At 35.0% G+C, this 14,389-nt stretch overlaps 1 protein-coding gene across 1 annotated transcript; it reads left to right on the top strand.

The window, feature by feature from the left end:
• The first annotated feature begins 6,216 nt into the window (after nt 1-6,216).
• Nucleotides 6,217-13,910, top strand: LOC128015838 (ADP-ribosylation factor-like protein 8B-A). The gene is made up of 7 exons (XM_052600025.1): nt 6,217-6,445; nt 11,381-11,461; nt 11,574-11,647; nt 11,751-11,844; nt 11,931-11,998; nt 12,795-12,865; nt 12,955-13,910. Exons 1-7 carry the CDS (start codon nt 6,323-6,325, stop codon nt 13,002-13,004), a joined length of 561 nt encoding a protein of 186 aa, XP_052455985.1. The 5' UTR covers nt 6,217-6,322; the 3' UTR covers nt 13,005-13,910.
• Nucleotides 13,911-14,389: the final 479 nt, after the last annotated feature.

Raw genomic sequence — 14,389 nt, 5'->3', positions numbered from 1 at the left:
AGAATTGTACTGCACCTGTTTTATTGAGGTTGAGCAAAAAACCTATGACTAGTTTGCAAAAGTAGTTTTTTTTTTAAAATATATAATCTCAAGTATTTAAATAACAATTTGATTGACAGCAGTGGTCCAAGAGTCAAAGTTTATCAGAACGAGGATATCAATATAAAGATCCAGTGTATGTGTGAATATATGAACAGTGTGAATATAAAAAATCAAAATAAATATTGGCATTTATCATAGCAATTGTGTTTTTGAATCCTTTTTAACTGTTATAGTGCCACCTAAGGTCAGATCTCCTTGAAACTTTGCATACTTTAGAATCATTGCATGTGCTCACAGAGTTTTGTGAAGTTTTGAGTTTTAATTTAGGATTTATAGGCTTTTGGTATATTCGGCCACAACCATATTTATAAATGACCCTCTTATGGCTGTCCAAATCAACTTTTTTTGGACAGATCACTAATATTTGTCCGTGATGTGGATATTTTGAAGGGGTAAGTGAAAGAGAACTGCACAATCTAGTGGAGAAATCAAAACAAATGAACACAACTGCACACAGAAGAAATACTGTGATACAAATGTAATTTTTATATTTATAAAAGCACACAACAAAGAGAGTGCAGTTTTTCCCTGACAACCATGATTGAAAATGTGAAATTGATTTTATACAAGAGTTCAAAGGAGTAGTGATTATTAAGCGACTTACATTTTAGTACAATATTGTCAGTGTTGACACTTTCTGGTCCATTTGCGTAACGAAAATAGTTCCAAAGATCACAGCAGAACAGATGCACATCTCTGAGCAACACACAGCGGTGGATTCTTACTGAATGATTCGAGTTTTTGAATTACTAATTTGAGTCAATGATTCAGTGCTTCATTCTTGAATTAATCAGCCATCTGAACGAATCGTTTGAATGACTCACTCATTAGGACTGTTGCCACCTACTGGCGGTGTAATTTCATATTTAAAAGTAGCTTATTGAATATTTTCCCCAACATTTCATATTTGTATTTATAAAATATAAATAAATAACTGATTTTAAACACCAAGCTCATAACATTATTTATGCTGTTGTAATTTTGCAGTCTAAATGCATTCATTCTAGATTTCAGCTTCATTAAACTGTCTGTGTAACTGGATCTAAATGTCACTTCAGCTGCTTCTGTTTCTTCTGCGGGGGAAAGATTGGTTTTGTTAATACTGATTTCATTTAATTGGTAACAGGCCTATTGTCTCTTATTATATTAAATGAAATGTATAGCGAATCAGCTGAAAGGGGGGATATGAATAATTACTCATAACTAGTTATACTTAATTATAAATATTTAGAAGATCTGCTGGAAGTATTTACTTGACATCGCAGTGTCAACTAATTTCCTGGTTAAGGAAGATAACTTTGTTACTGTACAATATTACTCAGAGCATGTAGCAAAAATCTGCATGATTAGGGACTTCAGTTATGAGCAAACAATGAACAACCTCAAGTGTGATACAAATAAGACTTTATTCACTACCTAAACACTTAAACTAACATACACATACACCAGTGGTACCTGAGAGTCAAAATCAAGTAAAAGTACAGATATCTTACCAGAAAATGACTTTGGTAGAAGTTGAAGTTACCATTTAGAATGTTACTTGAGTAAAAGTCTTAAAGTATGTGATATTTATTGTAATTAAGTATGAAAAGTATTTTTTAATCTTAAACGTGCTTAAGTATTGAAAGTAAAAGTAGATGCAAAATGGAAAAGCAGCATATATATATATATATATATATATATATATATATATATAAATGTTCGTATACACAGCTTAAGTAGCAAGATTGTGTTCAGTTCCATTTCTTCCATTTTGAATTTTTGGGTTATGAAAGCACTTCGCTGGTACTTTGTGTCTTTCATTTCAACATAAGAAAACATTTCTGGAATCTGCATCTGAAATAGCATTTAGATTTTCAGTTTACGTATCTCATAGGGGACATGGATTCATATAAACTGCAGATACATATGCATAAAAAGGCCTAATGTTTTGTTTTTAACATTGGTTGAATACTGACATTTGAAATAGTTAAAAACATGAAAAAAGTTAAATTAAAACCGCCAGTAGGTGACAGCAAGTGAATGTTATTGAGTGAGTCATTAATGGAGTAAGGTGATGGGGTGCTTGATGTGTGTTAAACACTAGAAAGGGGAGCACAATTCAAAAAGTTTCGGAACCACTTATCTACATTATATGAACTTTTGTGCAATGGAAAGTTTCCATGAATGTTAAAGGTTCTCCATGCAACCAGATACCCATAAAGAGCCTTTATCCACACACACACACACACACACACACACACACACACACATGATTCAGTTGCAGGTAACAGAAAAGTTTAAGCTCTCACTGAGCACAGGGAAAAAAACAACGGGAACACAAAAGAGAGGAAGTCCAAATCAAAGTCCACATGACCAGGAAAGAGCCTTTCAGCAGGGACAAATCCGAGCGTCATATGTGACGCAGTGAATGGCGTGATTTTGTCAAGTAAGACATGTTCCCGGATCAACATTACAGTCCAAAAATACAGACTTAACCCAATCCCTACCCCTGAAACTAACCCATAATTTAGTCCTAAAATCAGTGGGAAATGATAGCTGATGAACAAGGGTGTAGAAGCACCTAATTCTGATTGTAAAACTGACATTTCCTGAAAAGTTCTTTCTTAATTCTGACTGGTTGATTGGAATGATGTTGTACTTAGTGAAATCACGCTCACCATGACATGAGAGCGTTGAGCGTGAAGAGAGGATCTAGGGTGATGTATCCGAATCTCCACAGAAATAGAAATAGCCAGGGCAGATAGCAAGACAAATATTGTCTGGAAAGGATGAGATGGAGCAGTTCAAAACAAAATAGCACTTGGAGTCTAAAAAGACACAACACAGCAAGACGAGGCAAACATGACAAGATGGCCACGAGCAAAGTGTTGCACAACATACAACTACGGTCTGACAAAAGGTACACATTTTACTTCCCTCCTTCCCAAAAAAAAATCACAAAGCGTAGTCTTCCCAAAGCAATTCTTTAAAATATTCCCAGTGAAATTATGGTAAGAACCTAAACACAAGCACAGAGCAGTGTTTGCATGCTTTCACTTTGGGCATATGCCTCTGAGAGTGTGAGGAAACCAGTGACGTCACAGTAGTCACATAAGAAGCGAGATATGCTCAATCACAGTGATACAGTGGACACTTCTAAGCTGTGGTTTACACTGATCTGTGTTTGATGGATTTCGAGTCTGGCTATAAACTGTGACTGGACCACTGAGTATGACATGCTGTCCTTTGGGTAAGACCATGTGCATTTTTATTGTCTGTTTGTGATTATTGAATGTAGAATGCTGAATTTTTGTGCTGTACATATTCTTTATTTATAATTTGAGTTACAGCTTCATTAGCACACATTTATACTCAAGTTTCTATTAAACACTGTTATACCTGAGTCGTCATTGATGGAACCCTCTGGAAAAAGTCCATTCTTTATTAGAATGTGATTAATTGTATTTTACAGGTGAGTATCCCAAAGTACCATGTCCAGAGAATAACACTGAAAGAGTGTGAGAAATGTTCAACAGCTCTTTCGGCTAAGGACAAACATTTCTGCAAAGATAATCACTTATATTTTGATGACAAATGTGTTAATTGTAAGACCAGGGAAAGATATCCATCTCCAGAGAACACTTGGCCTACAATGATGCTAAGGACAGCACTTGTAAATCCATTACAAAGTAAAGCTCTGTGATTGCTATAGATTTCATTGGAGTTTTGAAAAAGATAATTAATTGAGAATGTTTATTAGGTGATAACTGATTTTCTACAATTAGGTGTGTTGGTGGTGAAATCTTCCCTGGAAACCAGACCCACAATGCAAGATGTGTCTCTTCTGGTTTGCACATTTTACTACTGTCATATACAACACTGTCATTATGGGGTTCGCTAGTTGACCACGAATTTCCATTCATATCCCATGTTTGTAACTAAAAAATGTAACCCTATCATTTAAATATACCCTAACAACAATAATCATGTTTATTATACTATCTGTTCCTTATACTATCTGTATAATGTTTTTAATTTAATGGATAAAAAAATAAAAAAGATATTTCCAACCCCAGTCTTTTAAATGATAATGTTTGTATATTGAATTTTGAAATCTGAATTTTAAAATTCCTTAATATTTCCAGGATTTCCATTACCATGGCAGTGAAAACATGTATATGGGATATATACTCAGTGTAATGATAAAATCTCCATATTCATCCGGAAGAAGGAGGCGGGAACCAGCGCACAATCAAAATGAAACTTTAATAATCACAAAATAAACAAAACAGCGCATCAGCCCCTCACGGACGACTGATGCGCGCAAATAAAAAGCAAACCATAAAATAAGACCCAGGCCTGGTCCTCTCTCGTCCTTCACGGTCGTCGCTCCAGTTTTATATCCTTCCATCTCCTACTTGGGACTCGAGACCGGCGGTGGGGCGCAGGTGTTGCTGATTCTCCTTGTTCCCACATCCCTCGGCCCCGCCACACTCAGTATAACCTTTAAATGTATTGAAAAATATTTGATGATTTAGAGGAGCAATCCTAAATTAGACATGCTTTGTGTGTTATCTAACAAACAAAGCCCATGCTTTTCTTTTAGATTTTCTGTTTAAGAAATGCTGCAAATGGTTTCCTGTTTGTTAGTTTTTTTCACAGCAATTTCAGTTCAACCAGTAGAGAGAGAGAGAGAGATAGAGAGAGAGAGAGAGAAGACAAGAGTCAGACTACTCATTCTTTCATACTGGCCTGTTTAGCAGTCACAGCGTTGACCTGCATGGTTCTTATCATGCATACTGCTTTGCAAATTTTCAAATAAAAGATCCTCACAAAAAGTGACATTTTCACGTTTGTCCAATTTTTTAGTTATCTAAGTCTTTTATAGCAAAACTTTTTTTTCTTTTGTGAATTAAATTCCTCTGTCTGATATAATTGCATCTTTCCACAGTAAGCAAACCATTCACACAGGATGGTAGCCCTCAGATACATGCGGTTGCATGCAGTTATACAAGGACTAGGAAGACCCTTGCAAGCATGATGTGCACAGCTTTCCTTGAAGTTTCTCTGTAATGTGAAGAACACTGCACAAAGGTGTAATCTCAGTTTCAAAACTGATTCATATTAGGAAGAATAAGCAGAAGGTGATGTATATGTTTGCCATGAAATTTGCACTCTGAAGCTGATTTATGCAAGATGAGCAAAAGGAGTAAACTTCCTATTAACTTTATATGTTACCTTGTAAGTGTAAAAACTGTTAAAAGACTGACTGACTTTTTTTCTACAAGAGCACAGTTTGCATTATGAAATTACGTAACGAGTGTAATTAAACATTATAAATGTAAGAATATAGATTAACCTGAGGACATGGTAATGAATATAGAAGAAATAAGTATTAGACCAAAGATTAACAGACATATCGACCAGCCTTATTAATATTTTATGCTTCATTTATTTATTTTTTATTAAAAAAAAATGTATTATGTTCTACTGATGTCTCTTTTGTCTCATGCAAACACTTTCTATAGTCCACTTTTTATAGTCTACAGGTTATTCTACATATAAAATCCATCATCTGAATTATTTTGCTAAACAAAACTATTTGTCTTGTTGCATGTTAGGTTTCGACAATGCTTTTTTAAGTGTGAAATATTTTAAATATTATCACTGGAATTTTGTGTACATCTTATTTGCAATTATTAATATTCTACTATGGTCATCATTTTATTATTGTTTATTGGACCATTACACGTGCTGAATATATTTTAGGTTCTACATAACTTGTATAATGGGAACAACAAACTGGGACTGGGGCATCAAAATAAACACAGTTAATAAAAATTAATAATACTTAAATACTTTTAATAATACTTTTGCTAATAATTTTATTTGCATGAATTAACTAGTATAGTTATATCAGATATATAACTTAATAAAATATATTTCTAATTATTTCTAATTAAATAATTATTTTACATTTAATTTAATTCTTCTTCTTCTTTTTTCATTTTCAACATTAACATTTTCAACATGACTTTTGGCCGGTACTACCAAGTAGGTACAGGCCTGCGCAAGAGTGGTGCAGCTGTAACGCATCTGAACACAAACTGCGTTCGCAAACGTTTCACAGTCATATGACAGCGGCCAGTTCCTCCCAAACACTACGTTACGATTCTAGTGGTGAAAGACATTGCAAACAACCAAAACCAAACACAGACCTGTTTAATCAATCATCAAAATGTTGGCACTCATTAACCGCCTCTTGGACTGGTTTAAGTCTCTATTCTGGAAGGAAGAAATGGAGTTAACCCTCGTCGGGCTGCAGTATTCGGGGAAAACGACGTTTGTTAACGTAATCGCGGTGAGTGCTTGCGGTTAGCATGAGCTAGTTCAACAAATCCAAGGGACGGAATGTCAGTACAGTACACCAGGCACGTAACACGCTTGTTAACAGGTGATAGATAATGAAGCTAAATTTACTTAATTTCACCGTTTATGACTGGGCAAGACCTACTCAGGGGCCGTAATTCTACGGTTTTGGGAAAGCTACCTTACCCGGCTAACATTAGCTGTTAGATGAGCACCAGTAATCTGATTGCGTAGTGGGTGGTTTGTTTTGACTTCAGTCAGTTGACAGTTGACTAAATACATATGGCAAAATGAGCTCCCCATATCACTGACTCAAAAAAAGTATTGTTATGACGTCAACTCAGTTTAATAATTTGTTTTGCTTATCTGAGTTCTAGAGAGAAATTAAAATCTAACTGCTTGTGGCAACTAAATACTACTGGATGTATTGATTGTGTTATTTATGCATAAAGAGTGTTTTTGATCATGAAAGAGCTGAGAAGTAAAGAATAATTCACGCAGGAATGATTAGCGTGACATATTCAAAAATCATATTCAGAAATCAACATCACTTTTGAGAAACATGATGATGTAAAGACTCCAGATGTGTCTTCAAGGTAAACATGAACAAAAATGCACCTTTAAAGAAGAATGAGATTAGTCAGTGGTTGTACAGGATTTCATGTTCATATATCCTGTTGTTCTTGTTGTTCCTTTGATGAGCTTGTTTTTGCTGTTGGGAAACTGGATGTGTGATCTTGGAAGCACTTGAGTCATCTTGCTTTTTATCTTCTCCACAACATCGGCATTCATCAATGCAGGTATTGTCGATCAAAAGTGAGTTCTTTGCATATATACAGGCAAGGCAGTGACATGCTGCTTGACACATGCTCCGCTTAAGCCTAGATGTCACTAATAAGTTCCTAATAGTATGTACTGTTCATCTGTGTTGCATTGAGGTATGTTGGTGCAACTAGAGCCATGTGTCTGACTGGACCACATTTGGGGACAAAAAAAGTATATAACCTATACTCCCAAGAAAGTAGGACTTGTTCTGCAAGATCATTCCTTACCCTGATCCTATCTAAATGAAGAAAACAACAACAGCAACAAAAAAACACATAAGTGATTTTTGTACATAGAAAACTCAGTTCAACTGGTCAGGTAGTTTAGTTTAATTATTTATAATAGTATTGTGCAATAATGAAAAAAAAAACTTCATAAATGGTGAATAAGTCATTTGATCTGTCTTTAATCATTTTTCTATTAATGTGGACATAGAATCAGTTCTTATCTCAAGTATAGTTGCAGAATTGCAATACCTTGTTTTTTGGTGCATTTTAAAGGCGTTTTTTGTTTGGGTGCCGGTCTGATTTTGGTTTTAGTGCATGGTATGGTGTGCAAGTTATTCAACCTATTTTTTAGGTCTTAATGATAGTATTTTGCATAGATATTGTACCTTGGATGATCAAGACTCCTTCTATTATTACATGTTTCCTTGAATCAATGTTGAAAACGGTTCTGCCGCCTAATTATTTTTTATTTTTTGTGGAAATGGTGATCTTTTTTCAGCACTCTTTGCATATAAAGTTCAAATGAACATTTGTTTAAAAAAAAATTGCAATGTGAAAGTAATGTATATATGCAGCATACAGTCATCATTTCAAAGTTTGTCATGGTTTGTCAATCACATAAAACATCTGTCTTCATTTTGGAATGCAGTGTGTGTGTGTGTGTGTGTGTGTGTGTGTGTGAATTTAGACAATGTTGGATTTTCTGGCATTAGTCACAAGACTTGGATGCAGTTTAATGCGGTTCTTCCTGTTCAAGTGTCATCCCCATCATGTGATTTGGTGCATGAGTACACAATAAGATAATGTGCTGGTCACAGTGTTTCAGTTACATTTCTTCTTTGTCTGCATTAGTAGAAGTCTAGAATACTGTAAGGTTGAAATGGTGTTCAGTGTGCGCATATGCCTCATATGATGTTTTATGATGTTTTTTTTGTAGTTCTGTTTTCTGTATTCACTTCCCTCAAAATTGTTGGAAAACATGTGTGGACTTTTTTGAAAAATTTCAGAATGTTTCTCTCCCTAAAAGGTCTAATTGACCTTTTGAGGAAGAGTTATTTTAAGCTCAAGGTCTTTTGCATCTCTGGCATGATTGTGAATCACTAGTATGAAAGGGAAGTCCTAAAACCTGAAGTCCCTTCATAAGCAGTGGCATACATATCATGTGACTACATAAGTCAGACTCATCACCTAAACGTCATGAATTTTTGCATTTTGCATCATGTTATATGAATATTCATTGGTTGGGAACATTTCCCTTGAATGTTTGATATTGTTCGGTTCATCTGAAGAGGATTTTGATGTGGATTAAATGTGTCCTTTTATTATTCCTTGGACAAAATGCTGCATGTTTCTTTGTGAAATTTAAATATAATACTAATAATAATATACTACTATAGCACATATTATTGCTCTTTTGTTGGTTTTGATTGCTTCTATTGTCGTCATTTGTAAGTCGCTTAAGTCGATAACTGCGTCTGCTAAATAATAATATTGTAATATAATGTAAATAACAAAACTAAATTGACATTTTAAAACAAGCCACAAATCAAATAAACTGAACATTGTATAAGTGCCACTCAGTGGACATTTCACACCAAATATGTCACGAAATGTAAATGGCGCTATGTATTTCGTGTCTTCCAAAAAAAGTTCCCACAGGTACATTTTTTGTCATGAGACTGGGCTCGTTAAAGACACATTTCAGATTATAGGATTTAATGAATTATTAAACCGCATTTTCTGATCAAATGTTGAAGTGATGTTACTAGACATGGTGATGTCCCTCTTCAAGGCAGACCACCTCCATTCTGAATCACTGAAGGAGGTTTAAATGTTTTTTAATTTTTATTTATAGCATTAAATATGAATTCCTGATTATTTAGAAGTATAATTGTTGTTATTTTTAATAGTAAGACATTAAGGTAAAGAATAAACTGTACAGATTTACAAAAATATATTTATTTGCTTATTTTGTGTTTTCTGACCAGACATACTGCAGGTTAATTAGTTTGATGCATCATTTAATTAATTGCTGGCTTACAGCTTCCAGGAGAATAGTTTTTGCTGTCTTGACTCCAACATCTCTTTATAGACTCTTGCTGTGTAATCATTTCAGCACCACGGGTGGAAATTTCATCGTTCTGAGGTGATCATGTGTGAACTGATATCTCATTAATTGTTCAATTGGAGCTGCAAGTGCGATAATGTTTTCAACGCAAGAGATGCGGGAGCTTCTGTCCTGCTCTTTTAGCACCTGGTGCTCAAACAAACTCTGTCAGAATATCTTGTTGAAGAATCTTTGATCTTTACCCAGTTCTGTCTGGATCTCTCGAAGTAATAATGGCTGATAGTATGAAGGAACTAGGTGTCTTTCTCCTTGTTTTCAGATAGCCTGAGTTATTGTGCTGACTCAGTATCTCTTTGTTAGAGCCATGTAGCCAGAGATTTTGACACCACAATCCTTAGCAATTTTTTGTGCAGTGTACTGCAGGGCAACATGCATATTCTCTTCAGTGATTTTCCACTTAGTAAACATGCTGTTAAGACCTTTGAATTCACTGAGAAGAAGGATTCAGTTTTTTTAATTTGCTTGATTGGTTGACAGAATTCCTGATATAAAAATTAAGAACAGTTTTCATGTGCATTTATTTACATTGTATGAAAAATATTGTATTTTTTTAATAAGGAGACATTTTATTTAATTTCATACTGCTTTACACTTATTCACATGGGGCGTCAGCGTCAACACCTCTCGTTTACTTTGAATGGAGTGACGTCAAGCATTTCCAAAATGAATTGTGGATCTGTCGCTTGTGGCAAAAGTTGACAAATTTTCAAGCATCAACACAGGCATCAGCCAATCAGATCACCTTATGCAAATACCTTGGTGCAGATGCTAGCCAATCGCGTTCATACAACACCAGAAAACTAATGTGATTGGCTGTTGTTACTATGATCGTCGCGTTAGCACCAAGCTTCAGAAACACCCTCCGACAAGCATCAACGCCGATGCCCTGTGAGAATGTACCGTAGATTTTAAACTGTTTTAGATTGTGATTGATGGTTGCCAATTTGCCTCTGCTTGAGAAACTCAAGGTGCACATCATTTGCTTTTCGCCTGTGTGGAGGGTGCAAAACAACAACAAAACAAAACCCATAAAGCTTGTTTTGTGCACCTGCCAAAAAATTCATAAAAATTTACTTAACATACTATTTGATAGCTTGTGGGAGAAATCTTATATCTCACTGTTTATTAGTTTTTTAGCATGGTATCAGTAAGCATCATGATATATCTGTCTTTGCAAATTATGAGAGAGGTGGTCTTGTGGTTGAGAATATTCAAGGCTCATTAGTGGTTATTAATGACATGATTTATAATAAAAAGAAAGAATTGCTAAATGGATGGACAGATTTTTTTTTAGATTGAATAAGAGGAATGTAAGAAATTCTGTTGCAAATGCAAAATGACATGTTCTCAAACAGTTAATGTTTTGTTCAAAGATGGTGTCGATTGCAAATTTCTGTGTAAGATACTGGCACAAAACCTTTTCTGGGCAGAAGAGTTGAGTGGCAGTGACCTGACTTCGAGGTTTTCGGTATTAGTACAGTAGTTGGCAATATATCACGAAGAGATTTCTTTAGGCTTGAGGTATTTGTGTTTACATTTTCATTATGAATCATAGATCGAATAAATGTTTCTGAAGGGAGGCCCTTAACTACCGAAGAGTCCAGGCATACGCTTACAGCAACAGGAAAATAAATTGGGCGTCAAAACCAACAAAACAACAACTGTAATTTAGGTGAAATAATGAAAGCAATTGACCACAAATCCAACTCCATGAGTTAATATCCGCTTTGTCTCTTCTCCCCCTCAGTCAGGCCAGTTCAGTGAAGACATGATTCCAACGGTCGGGTTCAACATGAGGAAGGTCACAAAAGGCAACGTCACCATCAAGGTTTGGTCCTAATTATTAATCTTGGCTTATTGGGATTCAAGAGAAATATAAGGTGCAATATTAATTGTAAATAATACATTCTAAAGCTAACATGGGTCTAATTATTGTGCAGATCTGGGATATAGGAGGTCAGCCGAGGTTCAGGAGCATGTGGGAGCGATACTGTCGTGGAGTGAATGCAATAGTGTAAGTATCTATCCATCCGTTTTCAATGAAGGAAAGAGGCAAGCATGCTCAATTATTAAGTAATAAAATGTGCATCCTTTCATTTCTCCATTTTCTCTCAAAGGTACATGGTGGATGCAGCAGACCGGGAGAAGGTTGAAGCTTCCAGAAACGAGCTGCACAATCTTTTAGACAAGTCACAGTTACAAGGAATCCCTGTAAGGACATTGTCTTTGTTTTTACAGTGCATCATTGCTCAAACATCTTCACTGCATCAGTTCTTATAATTGTCTTTATTTTTTAGGTGTTGGTGCTTGGGAATAAGAGAGATCTACCTAATGCGTTGGATGAGAAACAGCTAATTGAAAAAATGTAAGGAGCTGCGTGTGATACAATACACATGTCATGCAGTAGATATTTCCCAGTTGGCTTTTTGAATTAAAGTAATAAAAATCGAACATATTTACTTAAATAGATTTATGCACACTATTTACATTAGAATGTTGAATGAAAAAACGTGGGTGGGGAAATAAATTGTTAACCAATACAGTTTTTTATACTAATCAGTAACTGGTCCATTTTCATGCATATTCTTGAATTTAAAGGTAAGGTTGGACATTCATTACTAAAGATGCACATTAAGTGCTACTGGAGTGAAGACTGCTTTTACAGTCTCTGATCACATTCTGCCAAATCATATGATACTTATAAGATTACCTTGCCATAATAGAAAACTGAATATAATTGCATTACTGTCTCTGGTCATCTCAGTTTATTTATGTTTATCTTCATTTTAAAGAAATGCTCTGATTGTAAAAATCAGTTTCAGTTCTCTATCGAGTATAATAATCGCATACATTTTATTCACACAATGTCACAACATGTGTTTTCTGTGAATTGTGTGAGAATGAGATGAGTCACAATGTCTAGACTGGATTTTAACCACCGTTCTGGATGAAAAGAAAAGGTTGTGTGATTTGGAGGTCTCATGTTGTTGCAAGAATTACTGCCATCTATTGGCTAAGAGTTGTATGTGCTTCATTATTTCCTGTGTGCTCTTGTTGCAGCACTCTGTTGACATTTTATCCTTAAATAACTAGTTGACTTGAAATGAAACCATGCCATATAAATTGTTTTATTTATCCTGTCTCCCGTGCTATTTCTTTAGGAACTTGTCTGCTATTCAAGACCGGGAGATCTGCTGCTACTCTATTTCCTGCAAAGAGAAAGATAACATTGGTAAGTAATGAGGATGAGTTGTTTTGCCTGCTGTATTATGTTGCTAATCTTTACTTTAATGACACTGTTATGTCCCCTGAACCTCACAGACATTACACTTCAATGGCTAATCCAGCACTCAAAGTCAAGAAGAAGCTGAAAGTGTCTTCAGAGGGCCCAAGTTTATCCGCTGCCATGTTACTCTCACACCACATCCTGCTCACTTTGTGAAACTGTACAGTTCTCCGTACTGCCCCCCTCACACTACCCTGCTTGTCTGTTCCCATAATTCTTTACAAGCTCCTTTTCCCAACTGCATTAGTTATGTCAAAGATACATCAGCAGAAGAGTTCCTCCACCTCTTACAGCCTGCTGTCAGATGGACATTATGGATTCATGGTTTTGCAAATCCCAGTAGCTCCAGTGGTCTCCACTTGGGGTTTCCTAAACAAATCTATTTAAAGCAAAAAAAAAATATAATAATAATAATCAAACTTTAATATTGTGTTCTGCCTTTTTCCTCCAGTCTGTCAGGTTATGCTCCTGAGAGCATGTAATATCATTTGGACTGTTGCTTTTATCCACCCCCACCCCCAAACTGTCTATTGAGCAATCTGTAATATTTAAATATGAGGAGCAGTCCAGTAAATAAACAGTTCAAATGATGATTCAGAAAGATTTTTACAGAAGTAAGTGTAATTATATTTGAGAGGATGAATGTTTTGCTGGTAAAGGTTTTCATTTAGCTCGATGAAGTCTTTGTACCCTGTTGATGAGCTGAGAGAGAGTAGATAGGTGAAGTTAAAGTGCCTTGTGCAGTGTATCTGTCCCTCAAGATAAACAGTATACTGGGTGTGCATGCCTGGAACTTGATTGGATAAAGAGAGCTTACTTTGAACTGCAAGAAATGGAGGCATGCTTTTTAAGGTAGATTATTGTGCTGTTGTCATTATCAATTAAATATTTGTGAAAAGAGGCAAATTGTTGCAAACCCCACTATTATCAATGCACTTTTGTAAATATAATGAACCAATAAACAGATTGTCAACATTTAGGAGGAAACCTTCATTGTTGTGGTTGATTTTTGTCATGGTGAATCAAGTATGAAAAAGCTATACATACATATGCTATCTCAAGTTTTCACATTCCAAGTTTGAAAGGTACATCTTTTTTTCTTTTTTCAAACAGATGCTGCTAATTAAATCTAAAAACTAAAAAATGTAAAAATGTAAAAACCAACTTAAATATTTCTTAGTTTTGGTTTAAAAATTGAATTTGTTAAAAAAACAGTTAAACACTACTAAAAACAGTTAATGTGGTATTTGTAACTTAAGGTTTTTGTGTACTTTATAGTACATATATATATGTGTGTGTGTGTACATACACTTTATAATATTGCTGCTACTACTTAAAATTAAATAAATTAATTAGACCAGTATATGAAGTATTTCACTATTTTAATATCAAATTCATAAAATACTGATTAAATTATCAAATAAGGGTTTTTACCATTACCATTTATTATTATTATTATTATTAATATTA

This window comes from Carassius gibelio, chromosome A6 (assembly GCF_023724105.1).
Source record: "Carassius gibelio isolate Cgi1373 ecotype wild population from Czech Republic chromosome A6, carGib1.2-hapl.c, whole genome shotgun sequence".
Taxonomy (NCBI): Eukaryota; Metazoa; Chordata; class Actinopteri; order Cypriniformes; family Cyprinidae; genus Carassius; species Carassius gibelio.
Note: the sequence above shows the minus strand (reverse complement) of the source record. Positions and strands in the feature narration are given on the sequence as shown.

Bases quoted from the DNA above. Each gene is read 5' to 3' on its own strand.
- LOC128015838 (XM_052600025.1), top strand. From the start codon at position 6,323: ATGTTGGCACTCATTAACCGCCTCTTGGACTGGTTTAAGTCTCTATTC. The intron at 6,446-11,380 runs GTGAGTGCTTGC...TCTCCCCCTCAG, and splicing joins CGTTTGTTAACGTAATCGCG to TCAGGCCAGTTCAGTGAAGA. The intron at 11,648-11,750 runs GTAAGTATCTAT...TTTCTCTCAAAG, and splicing joins CGTGGAGTGAATGCAATAGT to GTACATGGTGGATGCAGCAG.